Here is a 20,132-nt window from a genome sequence, read left to right on the forward strand (position 1 = left end):
CCTCTTGGTCCTCTGCAGTTTTCGTGACTTGAAAATTCCCTCATCCTAGCACATTTTTAGGATGGCTGAGATCTCTAATAGTTGTTAGTGGCACCTTAAAGACTAACAGATTTATTTGGGCATAAGCTTTCGTGGGTTCAAACCCACTTCTTCAGATGCATGAAGTGGGTTTTTTACCCATGAACGCTTATTCCCAAATAAATCTGTTAGTCTTTCAGGTGCCACCGGACTCCTCTTTGTTTTTGTGGATACTACCCCTCTGAGACATAGTTGCTAGTATCTACTAAATCTTCACTCTACTTGGGTAAGTCCTCATTGTTTTCTTCTTGTCCCAAAGGGTTTTTCTTAACATTATAATTCCTCCTGTGGACACTGTTATTTGGAACAAAAGTGGCCTATTATTTGGTTTAGTTTAATTTACTTTGGAAGTTAATTAATGAAACTGACCAAAGGCTGCTCTTATTCCAAATGACAGTGTCCACAGGGGGAATTAAACCAGTGTAACTACAGTGGTCTGAATCCACATCTTACTTTATACTGGTATAACTTCCCGTATAGACAAGTCCTCAGTCTCTTTCTTAGGCTATATCTACACAATGGACCTTTCAGCAGCACAGCTGTACTAAAGTCTCCCATGTAGCTGCTATATGCCGAAGGAAGAGAGCTCTGCTGCCGGCATAATTAAACCACCTCTACCAAGTAGGAGAGTGTCTCCCGCCGGCATAGCGCTGTCCACACCAGAGCTTTTGTCATTCAGGGGGGTGTTTTTTTCACAGCCTTGACCGACAAAAGTTTTACCAACAAAAGCTCTACTGTAGACAAAGCCTTAAAGTCTTTTTTTGGTCCATGCTGACATTCATTGGGCTCTTTACCAGGCATCAGGAGCAACTGTAAGTGTTGCAAAGCCAAGTGATGGTTTTCCTGTACCATAAACCCCTTGTCTGTCTTTGTCATTGTATCCTCTCAATCTTTCTCTGTCTCAGAGTTCACCCATTTTAATTCCTGCTCTGCCTCCTCTACTTCTCACTGTTTCTATTATTCCTCCTTTCTCCTGCCTTCTTCCGTCTCCCCTCACACATCCACACCCTTTTTTGCTAAAACAAAACAAAAGTTTGGGCATCTAGAGGGGAATGAAAGTGATAAGTTGCAATCAGTGTTTCTGACCTAATGGTTTTCAGTTCTCCCATGACACATTGTTGCTTCTGTTGGCCTAAAGCAAGAGGGCACCTAATTACAGCTCACCAAATAAGGTACAGTACAAGCTGCACATTTAAATGTCTGTGATGTGCTGCCAATGTGCTAACAAGGGGATCCCACAAAGAAACATTTTCCTTTAGGCTATGGTAGACCTCGTGTCCATATGCATGTACTCACAGCAAGGGGTGTGTGATCAATGGGGAATCTATCCCTCAGCCCCCTGCAAACAAACTCTCATAACCACAACCAAAGAGGATAGCAGCACTCCCTTTCTGGGCAAAGAAGTCAAGCTGCACTTTGATACTTGATATTCTGTTAAGAACGCTCTCCTGAGTGTACAGTATGAGAGTGTGGGGGATATGTTTTGAAAATACCACTCCTTTGGTGCAATCTTTCTACTCTCTATGAAAGGGTCATATTAACTCTCTTGGGGAAGTTCTATGGCCTGTGTTATACAGGAGGTCAGATGATCACAATGGTCCCTTTTGGCCTTGGAATCTATGAATTTCGACTTTCAGAAATGTTTTTTTAATGAACCACAGGAATGAATCCTCTCTGACAGGGATGATTGAGTAGTGTCAAGAGAGAGAGACAGAGTGAGTCCATCAGAAACAGCAACATCACCTTCCCTTCAATTTGATTGTGGAATTTTATCAAGAGGCTCCCAGGAGTCCTGAACCAGTTTTTGTGCATCTTCCTCATTAATTTTCCAACTTGTCATTAAACTCTTTGGGCCAAATTCATGCTCAGTATAAGTCATCTTGAAGGCAGTGGAGTTACAGCAGGGATGAATCTTGTCCATTGCCAATAATATATTCATTCATTCATATAAGCTACACGTTGAGGTTCCAACAGTACTATTAATTAGACTCAGTTATCCACCTGGTACATTTAGCATATCTATTTTATGTCACATAGAGTCATTTATTAAAGAATGCCATTGGGCCCTCCCCGGGCCTTCCAGGCTAAGGACTAAAGGAGCTCCCACAGACACTGCACCAAGGAAGTTGCAGAGCTTCCTGGAGTTTCAGAGAGGGCAGGGGAAACGTGGCTGCTGTGCTGTACCTCACTTTGGCTGAGTTCAGCATGTCCTCCCTTCACACAGAGGACAGCTCGTCTGCCACGTGGGGAGGGGGGCACGACCCATTATCACCAAAGCGCTTGTTTGTGCTTAAAGTTAATATGCACAATTGTTTGCAAGATTGGGGCCTTGGATTGTGTCTACGTCTATAGTGCATGATAGGCTTTCAAACTTGATTAGAGGCTTTGGGTGCTGTATAATAATTAGCTGAGCCAATAATTGACTTTTTTGGTTCAAGCTGAAATGATAAACCATTCTGTTTTGGATCAAAGTTTGGTTTTGGTTTGTTTGCTTTTTTAAAAGTTTGTTATGTCGTCTGGTGGGTTTTTACCCTTTTTCATTTTATTTTTAAAGAAATCTAGCTACATTTCTAAATGAAACATCTCAAAATGAAGAGTCAAAACGTCTGTTAGAAAACGTTGCAATGAGCTATTTTGCCCCCCCACACACACTTTTATTTGGCTGAAACTATATGCCAAAATTGGCCTGAATTCAGGAATGGTTTTGTTTAATAAAAAAAAAAAAAGCCTAAATAAATAAAAATTCAACTAGCTCTTCCACTACCACTATGAATAATAGTAATAACAGCTCAAAAGTTCCTGAAATTATTTTGCAAAAATTTTCTACATTTAGTGTTGTTTTTTTTAAATCACTTCTTGACAGACACCAGGCATGGAATATTTCTGTGTGTGTGTGAGAGAGGAAAATTGTGGCACAGAGCGGGAAGGTGTTTCAGCTTAAGTTACATCAGTAGTTAATGGCAGAGCTGGGACTAGAACCCAGGTGTCCCAACTCCCTGTCCCTTGCTCCAAACACAAGTAATCATTGCCTCAGAGTATAAAATGGGTAACTAGACAAAGAAAAATCTTCTACTGATTTTGAAATGACACAGAGGACCTGACTGGTGATGCAGAAGGTGGGTGGGGACTAGATTCTGCAGTTGACAACAGAGTTAATCCTCACATACGCAGAACCCGGACAAAGCTTTCTCCTCTTGCCAGTGCTCCTGGGGTGGGGTCACTGAGCATGAGGTTCTTCAGGACTGACTGTAGAAAAGTGGTTAGCCATCTTCCTTTCTCATGAGCCATGACAGCACATTAACTCTCTATCTGCTGAACCAAGCTCCCAATGTTTGTTTCAGTGTTAGAGCCATTGTTACAGTGCGTAAGTTGGCCCTAGTTGGCAGGCTGCAGGCACAATGTACATTAAAGAGTGTCAGTCATATGTACCACATTATTGATCAAAGTGGCACTCCAGTAGCCATTCATCTTCATCCAAAAGTGTTGCCACACCCAAGAAGTCACTGTTGGAGGTACTTGAATAAATGCAGCCCTAGGGTGGACCGTAGCCAGCTGACAAGTTTTTAAAGGTGTTAAAGCTGTCTACACTAGTTTTAAAAAATGTATTCGTTAAAGCATGCTAGCTAATACATTTTAAAACACAGCCTATTTGCCTACTCTAGATATACTCACAAAGTTCCAACAGTTCCAGTCACTGAATGATCAACTCTTAATTCCCTAAAACCAAATTAGGGCACAGCAGAGTCCATGTTGTTCCAGTTCTCAGCTTCATTGATTTCTCAGGGTTTTTTAGGTTTCAGAGTAGCAGCCGTGTTAGTCTGCATCCGCAAAAAGAAAAGGAGGACTTGTGGCACCTTAGAGACTACCAAATTTATTTGAGCATAAGCTTTCATGCATGCATGCATCCGATGAAGTGAGCTGTAGCTCATGAAAGCTTATGCTCAAATAAATTTGTTAGCCTCTAAGGTGCCACAAGTACTCCTCATTCTTTTTTCAGGGTTTTTTTACTGTCTCAGTCTATCTCTATCTGTAATCTTCCCATTCCTGCAGTCTAACAGTGCATCTCAGCCTGAAATGCTGGCTGCTGTTATCCTCAGTAGATTTATGGAAATATACTCTGCTGGGGATTCTGAGTGGTTAGCCCTATTTCCGGTCCTCTTTTTCAGTTCCTGCTGTGTTGCTCATGCCCTCAAATGGCTTGGAAAATGTTCTCCAGGAAATTGATCCTGCAAGGTACTAGCACTCTGTTCCAAGTCAGGAAAGCACTCAGTCATAGGCTTGAATTGACTGCAGTGGGGCCACTGACATGCTTAAAGTTAAGCACATGCTTGCGTGCTTTGGTGGAAGAGTTCTCAGAATCTTGCAGGATCAACCTACGTTCAGCTAAAATTAAGTTATCCATCCAAAGAGATATAGAGAAACTGTTATGCCCTAAAGCAGAGCAAAAGGTTACATTTTTACTAACCCAACAAAACTACTTTGAAAAGTCCACCTGAGCTGATACAACTAATACACAGGAAGTGTGTTACAATAGTACACACACAGAGAGAGAGAGAGAGAGAGAGGGCAAGACAGTTGAATGGATTAGAAAAAGCCTGCATTTCCAAAGCAGTGAATCCGTGTGAGTGTTGACACTTTTAGACTGAGATGGATGGCTACTGGAGGACCACAGTGCTGTGCCTGTATGACGGATTCTCTTTCCTTTAAGTGCTGACTAGTGAAAAAGAGAAACGTTCCATTCAGGCTCTGTGGGGAAATGCTTCACTTTTCAGTGGTTGCCACTAGGAGGTGGAATGTTCAGTAGACTGATTAAATAACACCTTTTAATTTGCAATGTGCAGTGCATTCAGCATGCACTGTAAAATACGTTTTACCAGAATAGACAGAAACTCCTGTTCTATAATTGAAATTTGATTTCAAAGTGAGGCTTCTGTGGGGGGGACACAAAAACCCTTCACATGTCTTCTCAGTAAGAAAAACAGGCAAAACTGCGTCCCCTACAAATATTTTTAGTGCATTTCCCCCCCTGTAAGCTTTGATCTTTTTCTCACTCTTCGGATATATATTGTGTCTTATTACTGCTATAATATTAATAGTAATGTCAATAATTAATTTACAGATGATTCCTGAAAAAGTTTTAATGGTCAAAATCTTATTAGCTTTACAGTGTTGTATGCAGCGTTATTGTAGCCATGTTGGCTGCAGGCTATCAGAGAGACAAGGTAGGTGAGGTCCTATCTTTTATTACACCAGCTTCTGTTGGTGTGAGAGACAAGCTTCGGAGTTACACAAAGCTCTTCCTCAGACCTGGGAAAGGTACTCAGAGTACATAGGCGCCAACTTCTCCTGGCGTCCGTGGGTGCTCGTGCCCTCCCACCCCCATCCCTGGCCCTGACCCTGTCCTGCCCCCATTCCAACCCCTTCCCCAAAGTCCCCACCCCAACTCTGCCCCCTCCCTGCCCCTATTGGACTCCTTCCCCAAATCCCCACCCCGGCCCTGCCTCTTCCCCGTCTCCTCCCCTGAGTGCGCCATGTTCCCGCTCCTCTCCCCTCCCTCCCACAGCTTGTTACACCGTGAAACAGCTGTTTCACGGCAGCAAGCGCTGAGAGAAGTGGGGAAGGCGTGCTCACGGAGGACGCGAAGGTGAGCTGGGGAGGCGGGGTGGGGAGCTGCCGCTGGGTGCAGAGCACCCACCAAATTTTCCCTGTGGGTGCTCCAGCCCCGGAGCACCCACGGAGTTGATGCCTATGTCAGAGTGATGCAGCTAAATACAAGATCAAATGGACAGATTTGCATAAACAGGTTAGCTTGCAGCCTAACCCGCACAACACTTTCAAAAGATGAGCCTGGGAACTTAAATTCATAATTTTGCTTGACATTAAAAATCATGGTCTGAATAAAGACACAATATGTAACCCACTAACCTCCCCCCACTTTTTTGTCCTATGACTATTAGAGTGTTAACATGCCACTTCCTGTTGCATGATTCCTTAGAATATGTGCTAATTACTTATGACACCACTGACTTCCTGAGGAAACTACAATCCTTTGGTGATCTTCCAGAAAACAGCATCCTATGCTGTTTCTATGCATCCTATCCTATGTTTCTATGGATGTAGAAACCCTCTACACGAACATTCCACACAAAGATGGACTACAAGCCATCAGGAATAGCATCCCTGATATCATCATGGCAAATCTGGTGGCTGAACTTTGTGACTTTGTCCTCACCCACGACTATTTCAGATTTGGAGACAATTTATACCTTCCAGTCAGTGGGACTGCTATGGGTCCCCGCATGGCCCCACAGTATGCCAACATTTTTATGGCTGACTTAGAACAACGCTTCCTCAGCTCTCGTCCCCTTATGCCCCTACTCTACTTGTGCTACACTGATGACATCTTCATCATCTGGACCCATGGGAAGGAGGCCTTTGAGGAATTCCACCAAGATTTCAACAATTTCCACCCCACCATCAACCTCAGCCTGGACCAGTCCACACAAGAGGTCCACTTCCTAGACACTACAGTGCTAATAAGTGATGGTCACATAAACACCACCCTATACCAGAAACCTACTGACCACTATATTTACTTACATGCCTCCAGCTTTCATCCAGACCACATCACATGATCCATTGTCTACAGCCAAGCTCTAAGATAACTGCATTTGCTCCGATACCTCAGACAGAGACAAACACCTACAGGATCTCTATCAAGCTTTCTTAAAACTACAGTACCCACCTGGGGAAGTGAAGAAACAGATTGACAGAGCCAGAAGGGTACCCAGAAGTCACCTACTACAAGACAGGCCCAACAAAGAAAGTAACAGAACGCCACTAGCCGTCACCTTCAGCTCCCAATTAAAACCTCTCCAGCTCATCATCAAGGATCTACAACCTATCCTGAAGGACGATCCCTCACTCTCACAGACCCTGGGGGACAGGCCAATAGTCGCTTACAGACAGCCCCCCCAACCTGAAGCAAATACACACCACACAACAAAAACATCAACCCAGGAACCAAACCCTGCAACAAACCCCAGTGCCAACTCTGTCCACATATCTATTCAAGGGACACCATCATAGGACCTAACCACATAAGCCACACCATCAGGGGCTCGTTCACCTGCACATCTACCAATGTGATATATGCCATCATGTGCCAGCAATGCCCCTCTGCCATGTACATTGGCCAAACTGGACAGTCTCTACGCAAAAGAATAAATGGACACAAATCTGACATCAGGAATCATAACATTCAAAAACCAGTAGGAGAACACTTTAATCTCCATGGTCACTCAATAACAGACCTAAAAGTGTCAATTCTTTAACAAAAAAACTTCAAAAACAGACTCCAACGTGAAACTGCAGAACTGGAATTAATTTGAAAACTGGACACCATCAGATTAGGCCTGAATAAAGACTGGGAGTGGCTGGTCATTACAAAACATAAACCTAATTTCCCCAATACTAATTTCCCCCTACTGTTACTCACACCTTCTTGTCAACTGTCTGAAATGGGCCACTCTCATTACTTCAAAAGTTATTTTTCCTCCCTTGGTATCGTGCTGTTAATTGAATTGTCTCATTAGACTGACCGTCCACTTGGTAAGGCAACTCACATCTTTTCATGTATTTATACCTGCTCCTGTATTTTCCACTCCATGCATCTGATGAAGTGGGTTCTAGCCCACAAAAGCTTATGCCCAAATAAATGTGTTAGTCTTTAAGGTGCCACAAGGACTCCTCGTTGTTTTTGCTGATACAGACTAACACGGCTACCACTCTGAATCCTACTTATGCTAACCAACTGTTTGATTTTACATTTAGCTGTGAGCCTGAGTACCATACGCAGACATGAGGAAGAGCTCCGTGTAACTGGAAAGCTTGTCTCTCTCACCAAGTTGGTCCAATAAAAGGTATGACCTCACCCACTTTTACAGTGTGATTTTTAAATAGCTTTTTCCAATTATGGAACACTAAGTGATTTATAATGTGATGAAGGCAGAAATAACAGATAAGAAAAATGAAGTTTAGATGAAAACGAATTGAATGGTGCAGCAAAAAACTGCAGGCATGTCACCTGACAAGAGGCGTTGTCATCAAGTTGTTGCTACTCTTCTACTTGTGTACAGTGATGTGAGTGATATCTCAGAGAAAATTATTATTATTAACTAGCCATTCTCTGGCTGCAATACATATGCAATATCCATGGCAGTGTTGTTTGCAGTGTTGTTGTACCCATGTTCACCACAGGCTATCAGAGAGACAAATTATTACACCAGCTTCTGTTGGTGTGAGAGACAAGCTTTGGAGTTACACAAAGCTCTTCCTCAGGCTTGGGAAAGGTACTCAGAGTGATGCAGCTAAATAGAAGATCAAACAGATAGGTTCGCATAAATAGGTTAGCCTGCAGGCTAACCCGCACAACACTTTCAAAAGATAAGCCTGGGAATTTAAATTCATAATTTTGCTTGACACTAACAATCATGGTCTTAATAAAGACACAATCTGTAACCCACTAACCTCCCCCCTCCCCTTTTTATTTTGTCCTATGACTATCAGGGTGTTAACATGCCACTTCCTCTTGAATGGTTCCTTAGAATATGTGCTAACTACTTATGCTAAACTATCTGTTTGATTTTGCATTTAGCTGTGAGTCTGAGTACATCCCCAGACATGAGGAAGAGCTCCGTGTAACTGGAAAGCTTGTCTCTCTCACCAAGTTGGTCCAATAAAAGGTATGATCTCGCCCACTTTTACAGTGTGATTTTTAAATAGCTTTTTCCAATTATGGAACACAAAGTGATTTATAATGTGATGAAGGCAGAAATAACAGATAAGAAAAATGAAGTTTAGATGAAAATGAATTGAATGGTGCAGCAAAAAACTGCAGGCATGTCACCTGACAAGAGGCGTTGTCATCAAGTTGTTGCTACTCTTCTGCTTCTGTACAGTGATGTGAGTGATATCTCAGAGAAAATGATTATTAATTAACTAGCCATTCTCTGGCTGCAATATACATGCAATATCCATGGCAACCATTTTCAGTGCAAAGAGATCGTGTAATCTGCCTGAGAGTATACGTAAGTACCTTCGACTGATAGACTAGTTAACAGATAATGCAATAAACTGATAGGGGCTAAATATAAAGCTGGAGTTTTCAAGTTGAACCTTCACTGCCAGAGGACTGGAACAAGAGCAATGCACAGACGGTGAAACAAAGGGGGTTTGAGGTATGTGCTTTTATTCCTGGGTTTCAAGTTTCAGGAAATTCAAGCGTATATATCACACAGTAGGATTTGTACCGTAAATCCTCATTTTGAACTTCTGGGTCCCCGAGAAGTGCAGAGCTGCAATACCATGTTTCATTCTGTGGTCTTTGACAAAACCTTTAACCATACTGTAGATCTCAAAATGTTGAATGTTGCGTTGCAACGTTCCTGATTGATATATTTGTGGAAAGGGTTAATTGAGAACTTCAGTTAGGAACAGTTGGATTGTAATTTCTTTATTGCATTGAACAATATGGTTTTCAATATAATAAAACAATTGCAGGCTGAAAATACAATATTCCCTGGGAAGCCAACAATGTTATAGTACAGAAAATGTCTGGGAAACCTATATAAATATGTAAAATATGAATGTATTGTGCAGTTTATAAAAGTATCTTTGTTTGATTATATTCTGAAAATTATATTTAACTTTATCGTAGCTTTCACTTTCCCTTGAAGACTGCTGCTGTGTTGAGACTGGTCTTTCTAAATGAGTTAATAAACTACCTCTTCATTCCTATGGCTGTGAAGTTATTGAGTGAGCGGGGAAGGCAGGGCAAGTTACATGGAGGCTGCAGGGAGAAGAGCATCAAGTTTAAACTGTTCTGATGTCAAAAAGCTTTTCCCCCAGTAATGCTGATTATTGGAACACCTGTATAAGTGTTTTAAAAGATCAGTGCAATGAGCAGTACTACACTATTTCCACTGGCAAAACTGCATTTTGTTCTTATTTTAACTAAATAAAAGAAAGTTATTTCTCTGTTTAAGCCAATTTTGTCAGGTAAAATGCTTTTAAGCAAATGAAAAATGCAGTTACTGTTGCTGGTATATTGATCTGGAGGTTGCAGATGTTTTAATGACTTTTATTGCTGGCATACAGTTAAACATTAATGGTACCATGCTGTTCTTCACATGAGATTGAGCAGTTGGCTGTGCAGCCTGAATATTTCAACAGTAAGCCCTGATCCACACTATAGAGTTAGGTTGAAGTGAGGCAGCTTACATTATCTAACTTTGTAAGTGTCTATACTAAAATGCAGCTCCCACTGATGTAACTCACTCACTACACTGACTTAACTCCATCTCCATGACAGACGGCGCGCTTAAGTCAATGTAGTTAAGTAGACTCAGCGTCAGTATAGACCCTACATCAACTGTTGCTGCTTTTCAGAAGCCATCCCTCAATGCCCCACACTGACAGGGAAATTGTTGCAAGTGCTTCTGGTGAGGATGCGCATCACCAATACAAGCAGCATAGTGTGGACATGCAAAAGCAGTTTAACTACTGTGGTGACTGTACATTAATTTTGTAGTATTGACTTGCCCTAACCGTTTGTCAATTATAGCACTTTTCCTAACTTTACCAAGTGGGCTGTCTGTCGCTCTGGGTATCTTGTCAGATCAGCTGGTACATTCACCCTTGCAATCACATGCTAAAAGATCAGCTACACATACTAAAATATTAATACAAATTCTACAGATAATCATTTTGAATATTGCATACATCTGTGTCAATAGGCCATGCCTTGCTCTGCTAGAGTGGACTGTAGTAAAGCAAAATTTGAACGTAGAAATTGAGTCACACAAGGGAAGTGCATGAATTTTATACAGCAATTTTGCCTATAACCCCACCCACATTATCTGCTTTTGGTATTACAAGCTCATCTCTCTGTCCTTCTCAGTGTGCTACACCAATTTAAAATGACAGTAGTCAGTTCTGCCTTCTCAGAATTACACCACTTAAGTAATTACACCAGCTTAATTCGCAACAGCTTCCCTTGACTTACTGATCTGTAACTTACACCACCATTTATGTCACCATTGATCCATAGTATACTTATTATTTCCACTATACATGGAAATATATAATAGAGCTCTTCAACATTTTTTGTCAATTTTTTTGGCAAAATACACCCTGACAACTTTTACAAGAAAACTTCAAATTTTGTGGAAATATTGGGTGGTCTTTGTCCCCTCTTCCACACCCAAAACTGAAAACCAAAATCTGGGGCATTTTGTTTGCTGAAAACTTTAACCAAAAAAAGTTCCTGGAAAGTTCAAGGGAAAGCTGGAAAGTGTCATGGAAAAATTTGAATAAAATTATTTTTTTTTGTTTCCCAGAAATTTGTCACAGACAATTTAAATACACTTCCCAACCAGCTTTAGTAACTTACTCTGTTTAATCGGATCTGAACATCAGAATATTATACTTTGTGAGGTGTGGTTGTATTTTAACTTCTTTGGGCAAAGGATTCATTCTTAAAGCAAATATTTGCTAGATATTTACCAAAAAGCACATTCCTGAAACTTTTTTTATGTATTTATTTTTTACAATGGTGTTTATCTGTGGCTAGATGGGGAAGAAGAAGTTCAGCGGATTAGAGATCTCCCTGATTGTCCTATTTTGTTTGGTGGTGATTGTAGCCTGCATTCTGGTGGCACTTTTAGCAACAGGACAACCTGGACTCCAAGGTAACAGTTGTTATTTATCATGATTATTGTAGAACTCAAAGGTCAATCCAAGAATAGTCCCTGAATTTGAATTGCTCGAAGAGGGAATGTATTAGATTTGATTAACAAAATGAACCGTGGCATTGACTCTAGTCTAATCAATGCCCACTGAGGTTGATAGGAGTCTTTCCAGAGCACGATGGATCAGGCTTATAGACAAAATTCAAGCATGAGAGCATGTAACGCTCCATGTGTTTATATGGTGTCCTTCACAAAATCAATTCTTTTGTGTATAGATGGTAAACTCTTTGAGATATAGACTGCATCTCCCTGTGTATTGGTAGGGTCTAGCACAATGGGGCCCTGATGCTGACAAAGCACAGTGGTTTCTCCCTTTTTATAGATAATGTTAATATTTATAATGAGTAAAAAAACTAGAAAGATTAAGGATTTAAAGCAGTTAAAAGTAAATGCAACTCCTCTCGTCCCAACACCTGCACTGTGTATTTCTTTAAGTTACTTTTTTAATGAGGAAAGTGGAATTTCAATACTTTGATGAACAACCAATAGTTGTCCAAAAGGGAGAAAAAATTTAAGAGCTCTTCATATGTTATGTCAGTGGAACAACTCCATGGAATTGCTCCAGCTGATATACTATGTATGTATAATATGTACTGTGTAGGAATGAAAGACTTCAAAGATTTTGACCCATTCAATAACTGTATTGATAAGATGCATTAATATCTTATCAGATGATTAAATATAGTTTGGTCCTTTGATTTAAGTCTTCCCATGTTTTATACTTTTAATTAATTAGTTATACCACTTAGAATAGCTTGTAAACCCTAATTTGTAACTAAATGCAAGCTGATTTATTTTTTCAGTGAGATTCTGTTGTGTGGAAGAAAATACCATAAAAGACAAGAGTTTTCTTTTAATGAATCAATAAATTAGAAGAAAATTTGGTTTAGAGGTAGGCTAGCATACTGAGCCAAATGTGCAAGGAGCCTCCGTTTTGACATGGCCACATTTTGCATGCATCCTCAGTTGCATGTGAAGACTGGGTAATCAAGCCCACAGTTTGTGCATGCAAATGGCAGTGTGTATAAAAGGAAGTGATAAATTCTAACACAAAGTGAATGTGCTCAGGTATTGGGAGTACAGCTGCTCGTGGGGGTAGATACTTGCACTTATTTGTATCAGCTTTTGGACCTGAACATATCAACCTGACCTAGCAGTTAAAACAAACAAACAAAACCCCACTGTATAAGGCTCAAGTTGGAATAATATTTGTAGGCCTCAGTTTGGAACCTAATTAACTAACTAAATAAACTGAAAAAAGGCTACAACTTCCAATGGGCACATGCAACGCCCCTTATGATACCATCTGGCAATGGAGGCTCTTGGACTTCTTAAGTTCACTAGTGACTAGAGCCCCACAAATTTAATTATAAAAATATTCATCGAACATCTTCATATCCCTGGGATATTTGTGTCTCTGAGGATACCCAAACTCTGGATACTGTGGAAGAAGGCATATACAGGGTAGGAAGCACATATAAGAGCAGCAGAACAATATCATGAACATGGAGCAAAAGTCTCTCCATTTTTAATACCTGGTGAATTTTAAATGAAGCAGTGTGTGATAAAGGCTACAGGAGTTCTTTGAAACTTTATCACATTCTGCATCTTTATTTTCAGCTGTAACATTTAAAAAAGTTGGGTATACCTAGGAAGAATTCTGTGCTGTCTTGCATCTCGTGTAGTTATATACACCTGAGAGAAGTAGGTCCCAAAATGATTATATCAGAATGGCAGTGTTTTATGCCTACTTTGCTTAGAGGTACATGTTTGCACAAATTTGACGGTACTGGGGAATCAGGCCTTTAGATTTAAATTATTTAAAAATGTAATTAAGCTATTTCTATAATTCAGCACTATTAATAATAATCCATTCATTTTTTAACAGACTTTTCTCCAGACTGTCCAGCAGTAAACGTCGCAGAGAGAATTGACTGCATTCCAGATCGAGTGGCAACAAAGGTCTGAAACACATACATGAGGTTAATTAGAAAATGGGCCAAAAACAATGAAACATGAGATTTGAGTATAAAAACAACCTTGTGGACACAAGGAAAACTCAAGCCTGTAATCTGGGAGCTGTAGGATGGGATTTTCCAAAGCTCTCAGTGCTGGCTTACCTCTGCTCCCTTTGAAATCTGGGAGTTTTGCTACTGATGTCAGTGAGAGCAAAAGTAGATCCACACTGGGTGTTTTGGAAAATCTCACCCGTAATATATAATACAACCTTGCTCTGCTGAAACCATTCCTTCCTTCATTATCTGAAATTCACATATTAACATTTATAATGGCACAGTCCCTGGATAGGCTGCTGCACCTGAAACCCTCTTCCAGTTCCCCTCCCCCTGAGTGCAACCTTTTCAAGTGGCAGGCTTATGTCTCCACTTCTCTTTGGGGTGGGATCCCACAATCACACCACTCTCCAACAGGGTGTCCAGTTTACAACCCCTGTTTGCCAACTGTGGTACCTAGAAAGCCCAGTGGACTTGGCACTAGCAAGAGATCCCCTTCAGGAGCCTGTAATCAGTAGCAATATGCAGTGGTACAGAAACAGCTTCTCCAAAACAAAGCATGATTTGTTTTGCCAGTGCTCACACAAAGGGTATTAAGATAACACAGACCTACATGCATACCGTCTTACCTACTCTTGACATTCCTCTCCAGCCCCCAGCTAGACTTGATTTAGCCTTGGTATCTCCTATTCTCTTGGGGGCCAAGTTACAGCCTGGTTGCTGCAGACCCTGGCGCTCAGTCAATCTGAGTCAGCTTTTGTAGCAGCTGACAACTTCCCCCCACCCCCTCTGTAAGGCAGATCTTTTCACAGATCAAGGTCTTTTGATCATCTCCTTCTCACCATCACCTGATTGGAACTGAGGAGTTCAGGTTGATATTTCAGGGCTATAAACCAGGCTAATGTGATTTGAGGGGAAGCTCCTTATCTAGGCCATTGTTTTACCCTTCCTGCCTATCTCTTTGACCACCCCCTTTGATTTGCCCTGCATTCAAGCAGGGTAGGATCACACAGATACACTGAGGGGCATCTGAAATTTATCAAAGGTAATGCAAATATTTTCCAGTGCTCCACAAGCTACATATGAGATTTCTGAATCTGAATCCTTCCCATGTCATCAGATATCACTCAGAGCATGAATAAGGCTTTCCCTCCCTGTTTATTATGCTGCTTGCCAGAATGGTTACCTTGTTTTTCCTATAACCTAGCTTCTTTACAAGAATAAGTTGTTGACCTGTCACTGAACCCCCAACCTGGAGGATCAATGGACTGCTTTTCATCTAGTACCTACCCTTTGACCTATCTTCCGCCCCCCTAGCTCAGTCATTGGAACATACCAGTCTTCCTACTGTGTCAAGGTGCAGTCCCTAGGGCAGAATATTAACATCTGATTAACTATTAATCTTCTCAAGATGCATCAGATCTGCATCTTGTGTGCCACAGTTTGCTTCCATATCAAGTTTTTAGTCTCAATCTCTCTCTCTCTCTCTCTTTTCAGATGAGCACAGAGACCTTCCTGGTTAAGAATCTACTTAGATACTTTTCTTATCCAATGGAAATATTGTCATTTCAGTTTTTCTATCCTTGCCCTTAAACTCATGACTTTCACTTTTATTCCTCTTTAAATGATATGTTCTTTTCAGATAGAAGCTGGTGATTTGTATTTTCCTTCCCCCTGCCCCATCCAGTGGGATATATTTGTATGTGATGGTTAATTGCAGCCATTTAAAAAAATAATCAAAATATCACTAACATGAGAAAAGGAGTACTTGTGGCACCTTAGAGACTAATTTCAGAGTAACAGCCGTGTTAGTCTGTATTCGCAAAAAGAAAAGGACGACTTGCGGCACCTTAGAGACTAACCAATTTATTTGAGCATGAGCTTTCGTGAGCTACAGCTCACTTCATCGGATGCATGAAAGCTTCATGAAAGCTTGTGCTCAAATAAATTTGTTAGTCTCTAAGGTGCCACAAGTACTCCTTTTCTTTTTGCGAATACAGACTAACATGGCTGCTACTCTGAAAACTAACATGAGAGAATTCCCTGATGAGTTCCAAAGTTCACAGTTGCTAATGCTCTTGTTATTTGATAGCTTGTATTATGCTATATGGTTCAATAGTATCCTGCAGGTAAACATATTGTACTCCCCTGTTCTTTGGGGATTTGTTCCCACATCTTGCTCAAGAAGTAGGGCACAATATAGGTGCAGTCATGCAGATTACTTGAATCTTTAAGTGGTACCTTTGATCTAATCTTCCCATGTTAAATGGTGCACTCATCCTTCAGTAGGAGATGAATGCATGCATGCAAGCAACACTTTGTTTACTGAGAATCCCATGGTAAGTCTAGGGTTCTATTTTTTCCCCACTGTGATTAGAAGGCTCTGTTTGAAAACTAAATAGAAAGGATTTGAAAGGTGAGAACCAATGCTGAGCCAAAGATTTGGATGATTATGTTGTATATGTGATCCTTAGGCTTCTCTAAGGTACAGCAATTTTTTGATCTAATATCCTTTTAAATATCTCTAAAACTGGTAATAATAAAAATATCAGAACAATTCATTTATTTTTCTATAGTACCCTAAAATGAAGTATCAGCAATAGTGTTGAATCAAATTTTTTGTATGAGAAATGTTTTATAAGGAAAGTGGCCTTAAAAGAAGGGATATGGATTAAAAAAATTTCAGTCCACACCCCTGAGCGACTGTGCAGACAGCACTATGTTGATGGGAGAGCTTCTTCTGTCGACACAGTTACAACTCTCAGGGAGGTGGAAGTACCTATAAGTTGCGTCTTCACTAAGCGCTCCAGGGGACAAGCACTTAGTCGGTAACTGCACTTAAGTGAAGCAAGCTCAGGGAGAGGTTGAAAACCAACAGAGCAATTTAGATTCAGGGATGAATGGGAAGCCAGCAAAAGCAATGGAGCACTTGGTGATATAAACTCTGTTATATGGAATCAGGTCTATCTATCATAATGTTGCTGAACTCTGCAGTGACAGCTGAAAAGTATTCTAAAGGGATTTGTTAGATCTGGCTGGAAAGCAGAAAACCACTTTCATAAAATGGTTTCCATTTTATTTAATTGAAATTTCATTTTTGTCAACGTTTTTTCACCAGCTCTAGGATCTGTTAGAGTAGATGGGCTGTCTAATTCTCCTACTAATTTCCACTGATATTAGTTTAAAATATCAGTAGTGCACTATGACCCAAGTGGTCAGTTACATCCGTACTGAGAAAAAATATGTAGACATCAGAAACAATATGAAGTTACCCAAAACCGTTTTTACTTACAAATGTATAGCGCTGGGCAGGCAATCTGTAAAGAAATTAATTTCTAACAGAAAAGCTATAATATTCAGGCTAACATGCACACAGAGCTAGAATATATGTTTATGTCACTGCATTTTATTTTTAGTCAAATGAAAACATTACTTCACTGAGGGTTTTGGGTTAACCTGAAACATTTGTATTTTAATTCAGCTACCAAACTGAAAAATTGGTTATTCACGCAACTCTACTCATGATTCAGATCAAAGAAACAGAGTTACAGACTTATTAGTTCACAATTTACTATATGATGTGGGCTGATTCCTATCCACCCACATCTTATAGTAAATTAGGAACTAATAATTCTGTTGTTCTGTTTCTTGCCAAGAGTTTGTGTGTGATTGGTCCATGAACAGATGAGAAAATTTGTCAATTGCCAGAATTATTTGTACATTGTTTTTAATTTTGGAAAAAAACATTACATTAATGGAAGGCGGATGAACAGTGAAATATTGTGGAATGAGTATTTCCTCATTTATGCTGATATCACTGTATTATTTAGCACAAATTTAACAACAGAAAGTGTTATGTTTATGTGAACTCTCCATTTAAAAAGTACAAGTCTTCCATATTAAACTATCAGTGGGGAAAGGTCAAGAAAGTTTGGAGTTTAGTTTTGGTCCAGAAGTGCATGCAGATGTTTTGATACTTATCTAAACCATGAGTGAAACTATTGGATCTTCCTAAATGGGCTAGAAATCTGATTTAAAAAAAAGCTTTCTTGACGTATTTCAGTATGTTCACTTCTGGTCCCAGCTAAAATTTGGAAATAAATACAAAAAATCATTAAAAAAAAATAGTATCCAAACATTTCAGAACCTTAAAAAAGTCTCCCTTGCAATGTGGTTCTCAGAATGGGTAAAGAGTCAGACTTCCTAGTTTTTCCTGAACTAATTCACTCATTTTTACCTTGGATCTAGAAAAGCCATTCTTTGCTTCTATCATGTTCTTATACAGTCAAACAACTACTGATTTCCCCAAAGAGGAGTGCTTGTGAATGGTATAACAACATTTGCTGGTATTTGAAATACACATCATGCATGATTTTCATCTAGATGGTTATTTGGTGCTAATTGGTGCTGTTAATATAATCAAGTTCTCCTTGCCTTTGAAACAGAGCTTATGTACACTGCGTGGCTGTTGCTGGAATCCACAAGAGGAAACACAGATACCCTGGTGCTTCTTCTCCAAGAGTCATGGGTATAAAGTAGAGGGAGGTGTGAAGCAAACAGATACAGGTAAGTAGCAAGCTGTGCTCAAGCAGTAAAGTACATCCTTGGTGTCCAAGTTACCGTCAATGTATACTCTTTAACAATATTCTCTTTATATAAAGTTTTCCCCCATTGATGTGATACATTTCCAAAAAATCTGGTATTTTTGTTGCAGTGGCTGGGGTTGATCTCTGCCTGCTCTTTGATCTATCTTGAATTGTGTCATAATAACTCTGATTCCTATCCACCTTGGAGGTTCAGTTCCAAAAAATAAGGGATGTGTAAAACATTAGAAAGTGTATTTATTTATAAATAACAAATGTAATGGCACCATCAAGGTGTTCATGTAGCCCATTATGCTTGTCTACATCAGTTACCTGCATCATGTAGAGGTTAGAAGTACCTACCAAGGCAGAATCAAGCTAGCGAAGGATACTTGCCATCTACCCAGAGCAGGGGGAAATGTGAAGCAGATTGTGTCCTGTTCCTGGGGCACTGCAATGACACATAGCCCCATGCCCAGGGTTTGTGGCAAAGCCATAATTTAGCCCTGAGTAACTGCATGACATGGTGGAAACCCTTGTCCTTTCTTGCCCAATCCCCTTCACTTGTTACTCTCACTTGCTGCATCATGGGTAAAGTTAAATAGAAAGCTCCCTGGAGGAGGGGCCATCTAAAGGCCATCTCTTTGCATTTGTGCTGTAAAGTTCCATGCACCCTTTTGAGGTCTATATAAATATTTTTATATATGAACCTACCATGTAGATATTTATAGTAATGTAATAATTTTTATAGTAAGACTTTTCAAAGGATGCACACCAAATGCATTAATCCTTAAGGATTCTATAGCAACTGTGAGATGTAGATCTCGTTTATGATAAAAGGTTTAGAAATCCTGATCCAAGAAAAGTTTAAAACAAAAACAACAACAAAAAAAACTAGGCATGTTTAGTCTTGAGAAAAGAAGATTGGATGGAGGTGGGAGGGACCTGGTAAGTCTTCAAATACATTAAGTCCTGTTACAAAAGAAGACTGTGATCAATCATTCTCCATGTCCACTGAAGATAGGACAAGAAGTATCGGGTTTAATCTGCAGCAAGAGAGATGTAGGTTAAATATTGGGGAAAAAACTTTTTAACTGTAAGGATAGTTAAGCACTGGAATAAGCTTCCAAGGGAGGTTGTGGAATCCCCATCATTGGAGGTTTTGAAGAACAGGCTAGCAAAGCACTGGAGAGTGAGGGTCTTGGTATCCTTGGCCCTGCTTCAGGACACTTTCTAGATTTCTGTGATTCCATGGTGCAATAAAGCAACAATATAATATATATTTTTTTCTCGTTAAGGTTTTATGGCTAAGTTAAAGAGGCTGCCTTCACCTTCCCTATTTGGAAATGATATTAACACTGTCCAGCTCACGGGAGAATATCAGACAACAAATCGCTTCCGGTTCAAGGTTACATTGTTTCTTATGCTGTTTAAGATTAGTGTTTTACACTGCCTCATAACACTGGAGAAGCGAATGGCAGAGGAGATTGGTAGTGGGACCATGGAGAGTTTCCTTTTCTCTCCAGTCTCTGCTTGTTCTAATTCATCCTGAAGACTGTCAAACTGCTTTCCAGAATCGGGGTGGGTGCTCTAGCCGTTTTACAGCACACCACAACACTACAGCAATGTGGGAGAGGTAGTAAAGAACA

The 20,132-nt window shown here is 40.2% G+C and overlaps 1 protein-coding gene across 1 annotated transcript in view; it reads left to right on the plus strand.

Moving 5' to 3' along the window:
• The first annotated feature begins 9,136 nt into the window (after positions 1-9,136).
• Positions 9,137-20,132, plus strand: part of SI (sucrase-isomaltase) — a 174,788-nt gene continuing 163,792 nt past the window's right edge. Inside the window, exons 1-5 of the mRNA XM_074963634.1 lie at positions 9,137-9,167; positions 11,711-11,828; positions 13,777-13,850; positions 18,346-18,466; positions 19,782-19,891. Coding sequence (XP_074819735.1) covers positions 11,711-11,828; positions 13,777-13,850; positions 18,346-18,466; positions 19,782-19,891 — 423 coding nt within the window. The 5' untranslated portion in view covers positions 9,137-9,167. The remainder of the gene's footprint in view (positions 9,168-11,710; positions 11,829-13,776; positions 13,851-18,345; positions 18,467-19,781; positions 19,892-20,132) is intronic.

The sequence above is a fragment of the Natator depressus genome, chromosome 9 (genome assembly GCF_965152275.1).
Source record: "Natator depressus isolate rNatDep1 chromosome 9, rNatDep2.hap1, whole genome shotgun sequence".
NCBI lineage: Eukaryota > Metazoa > Chordata > Testudines > Cheloniidae > Natator > Natator depressus.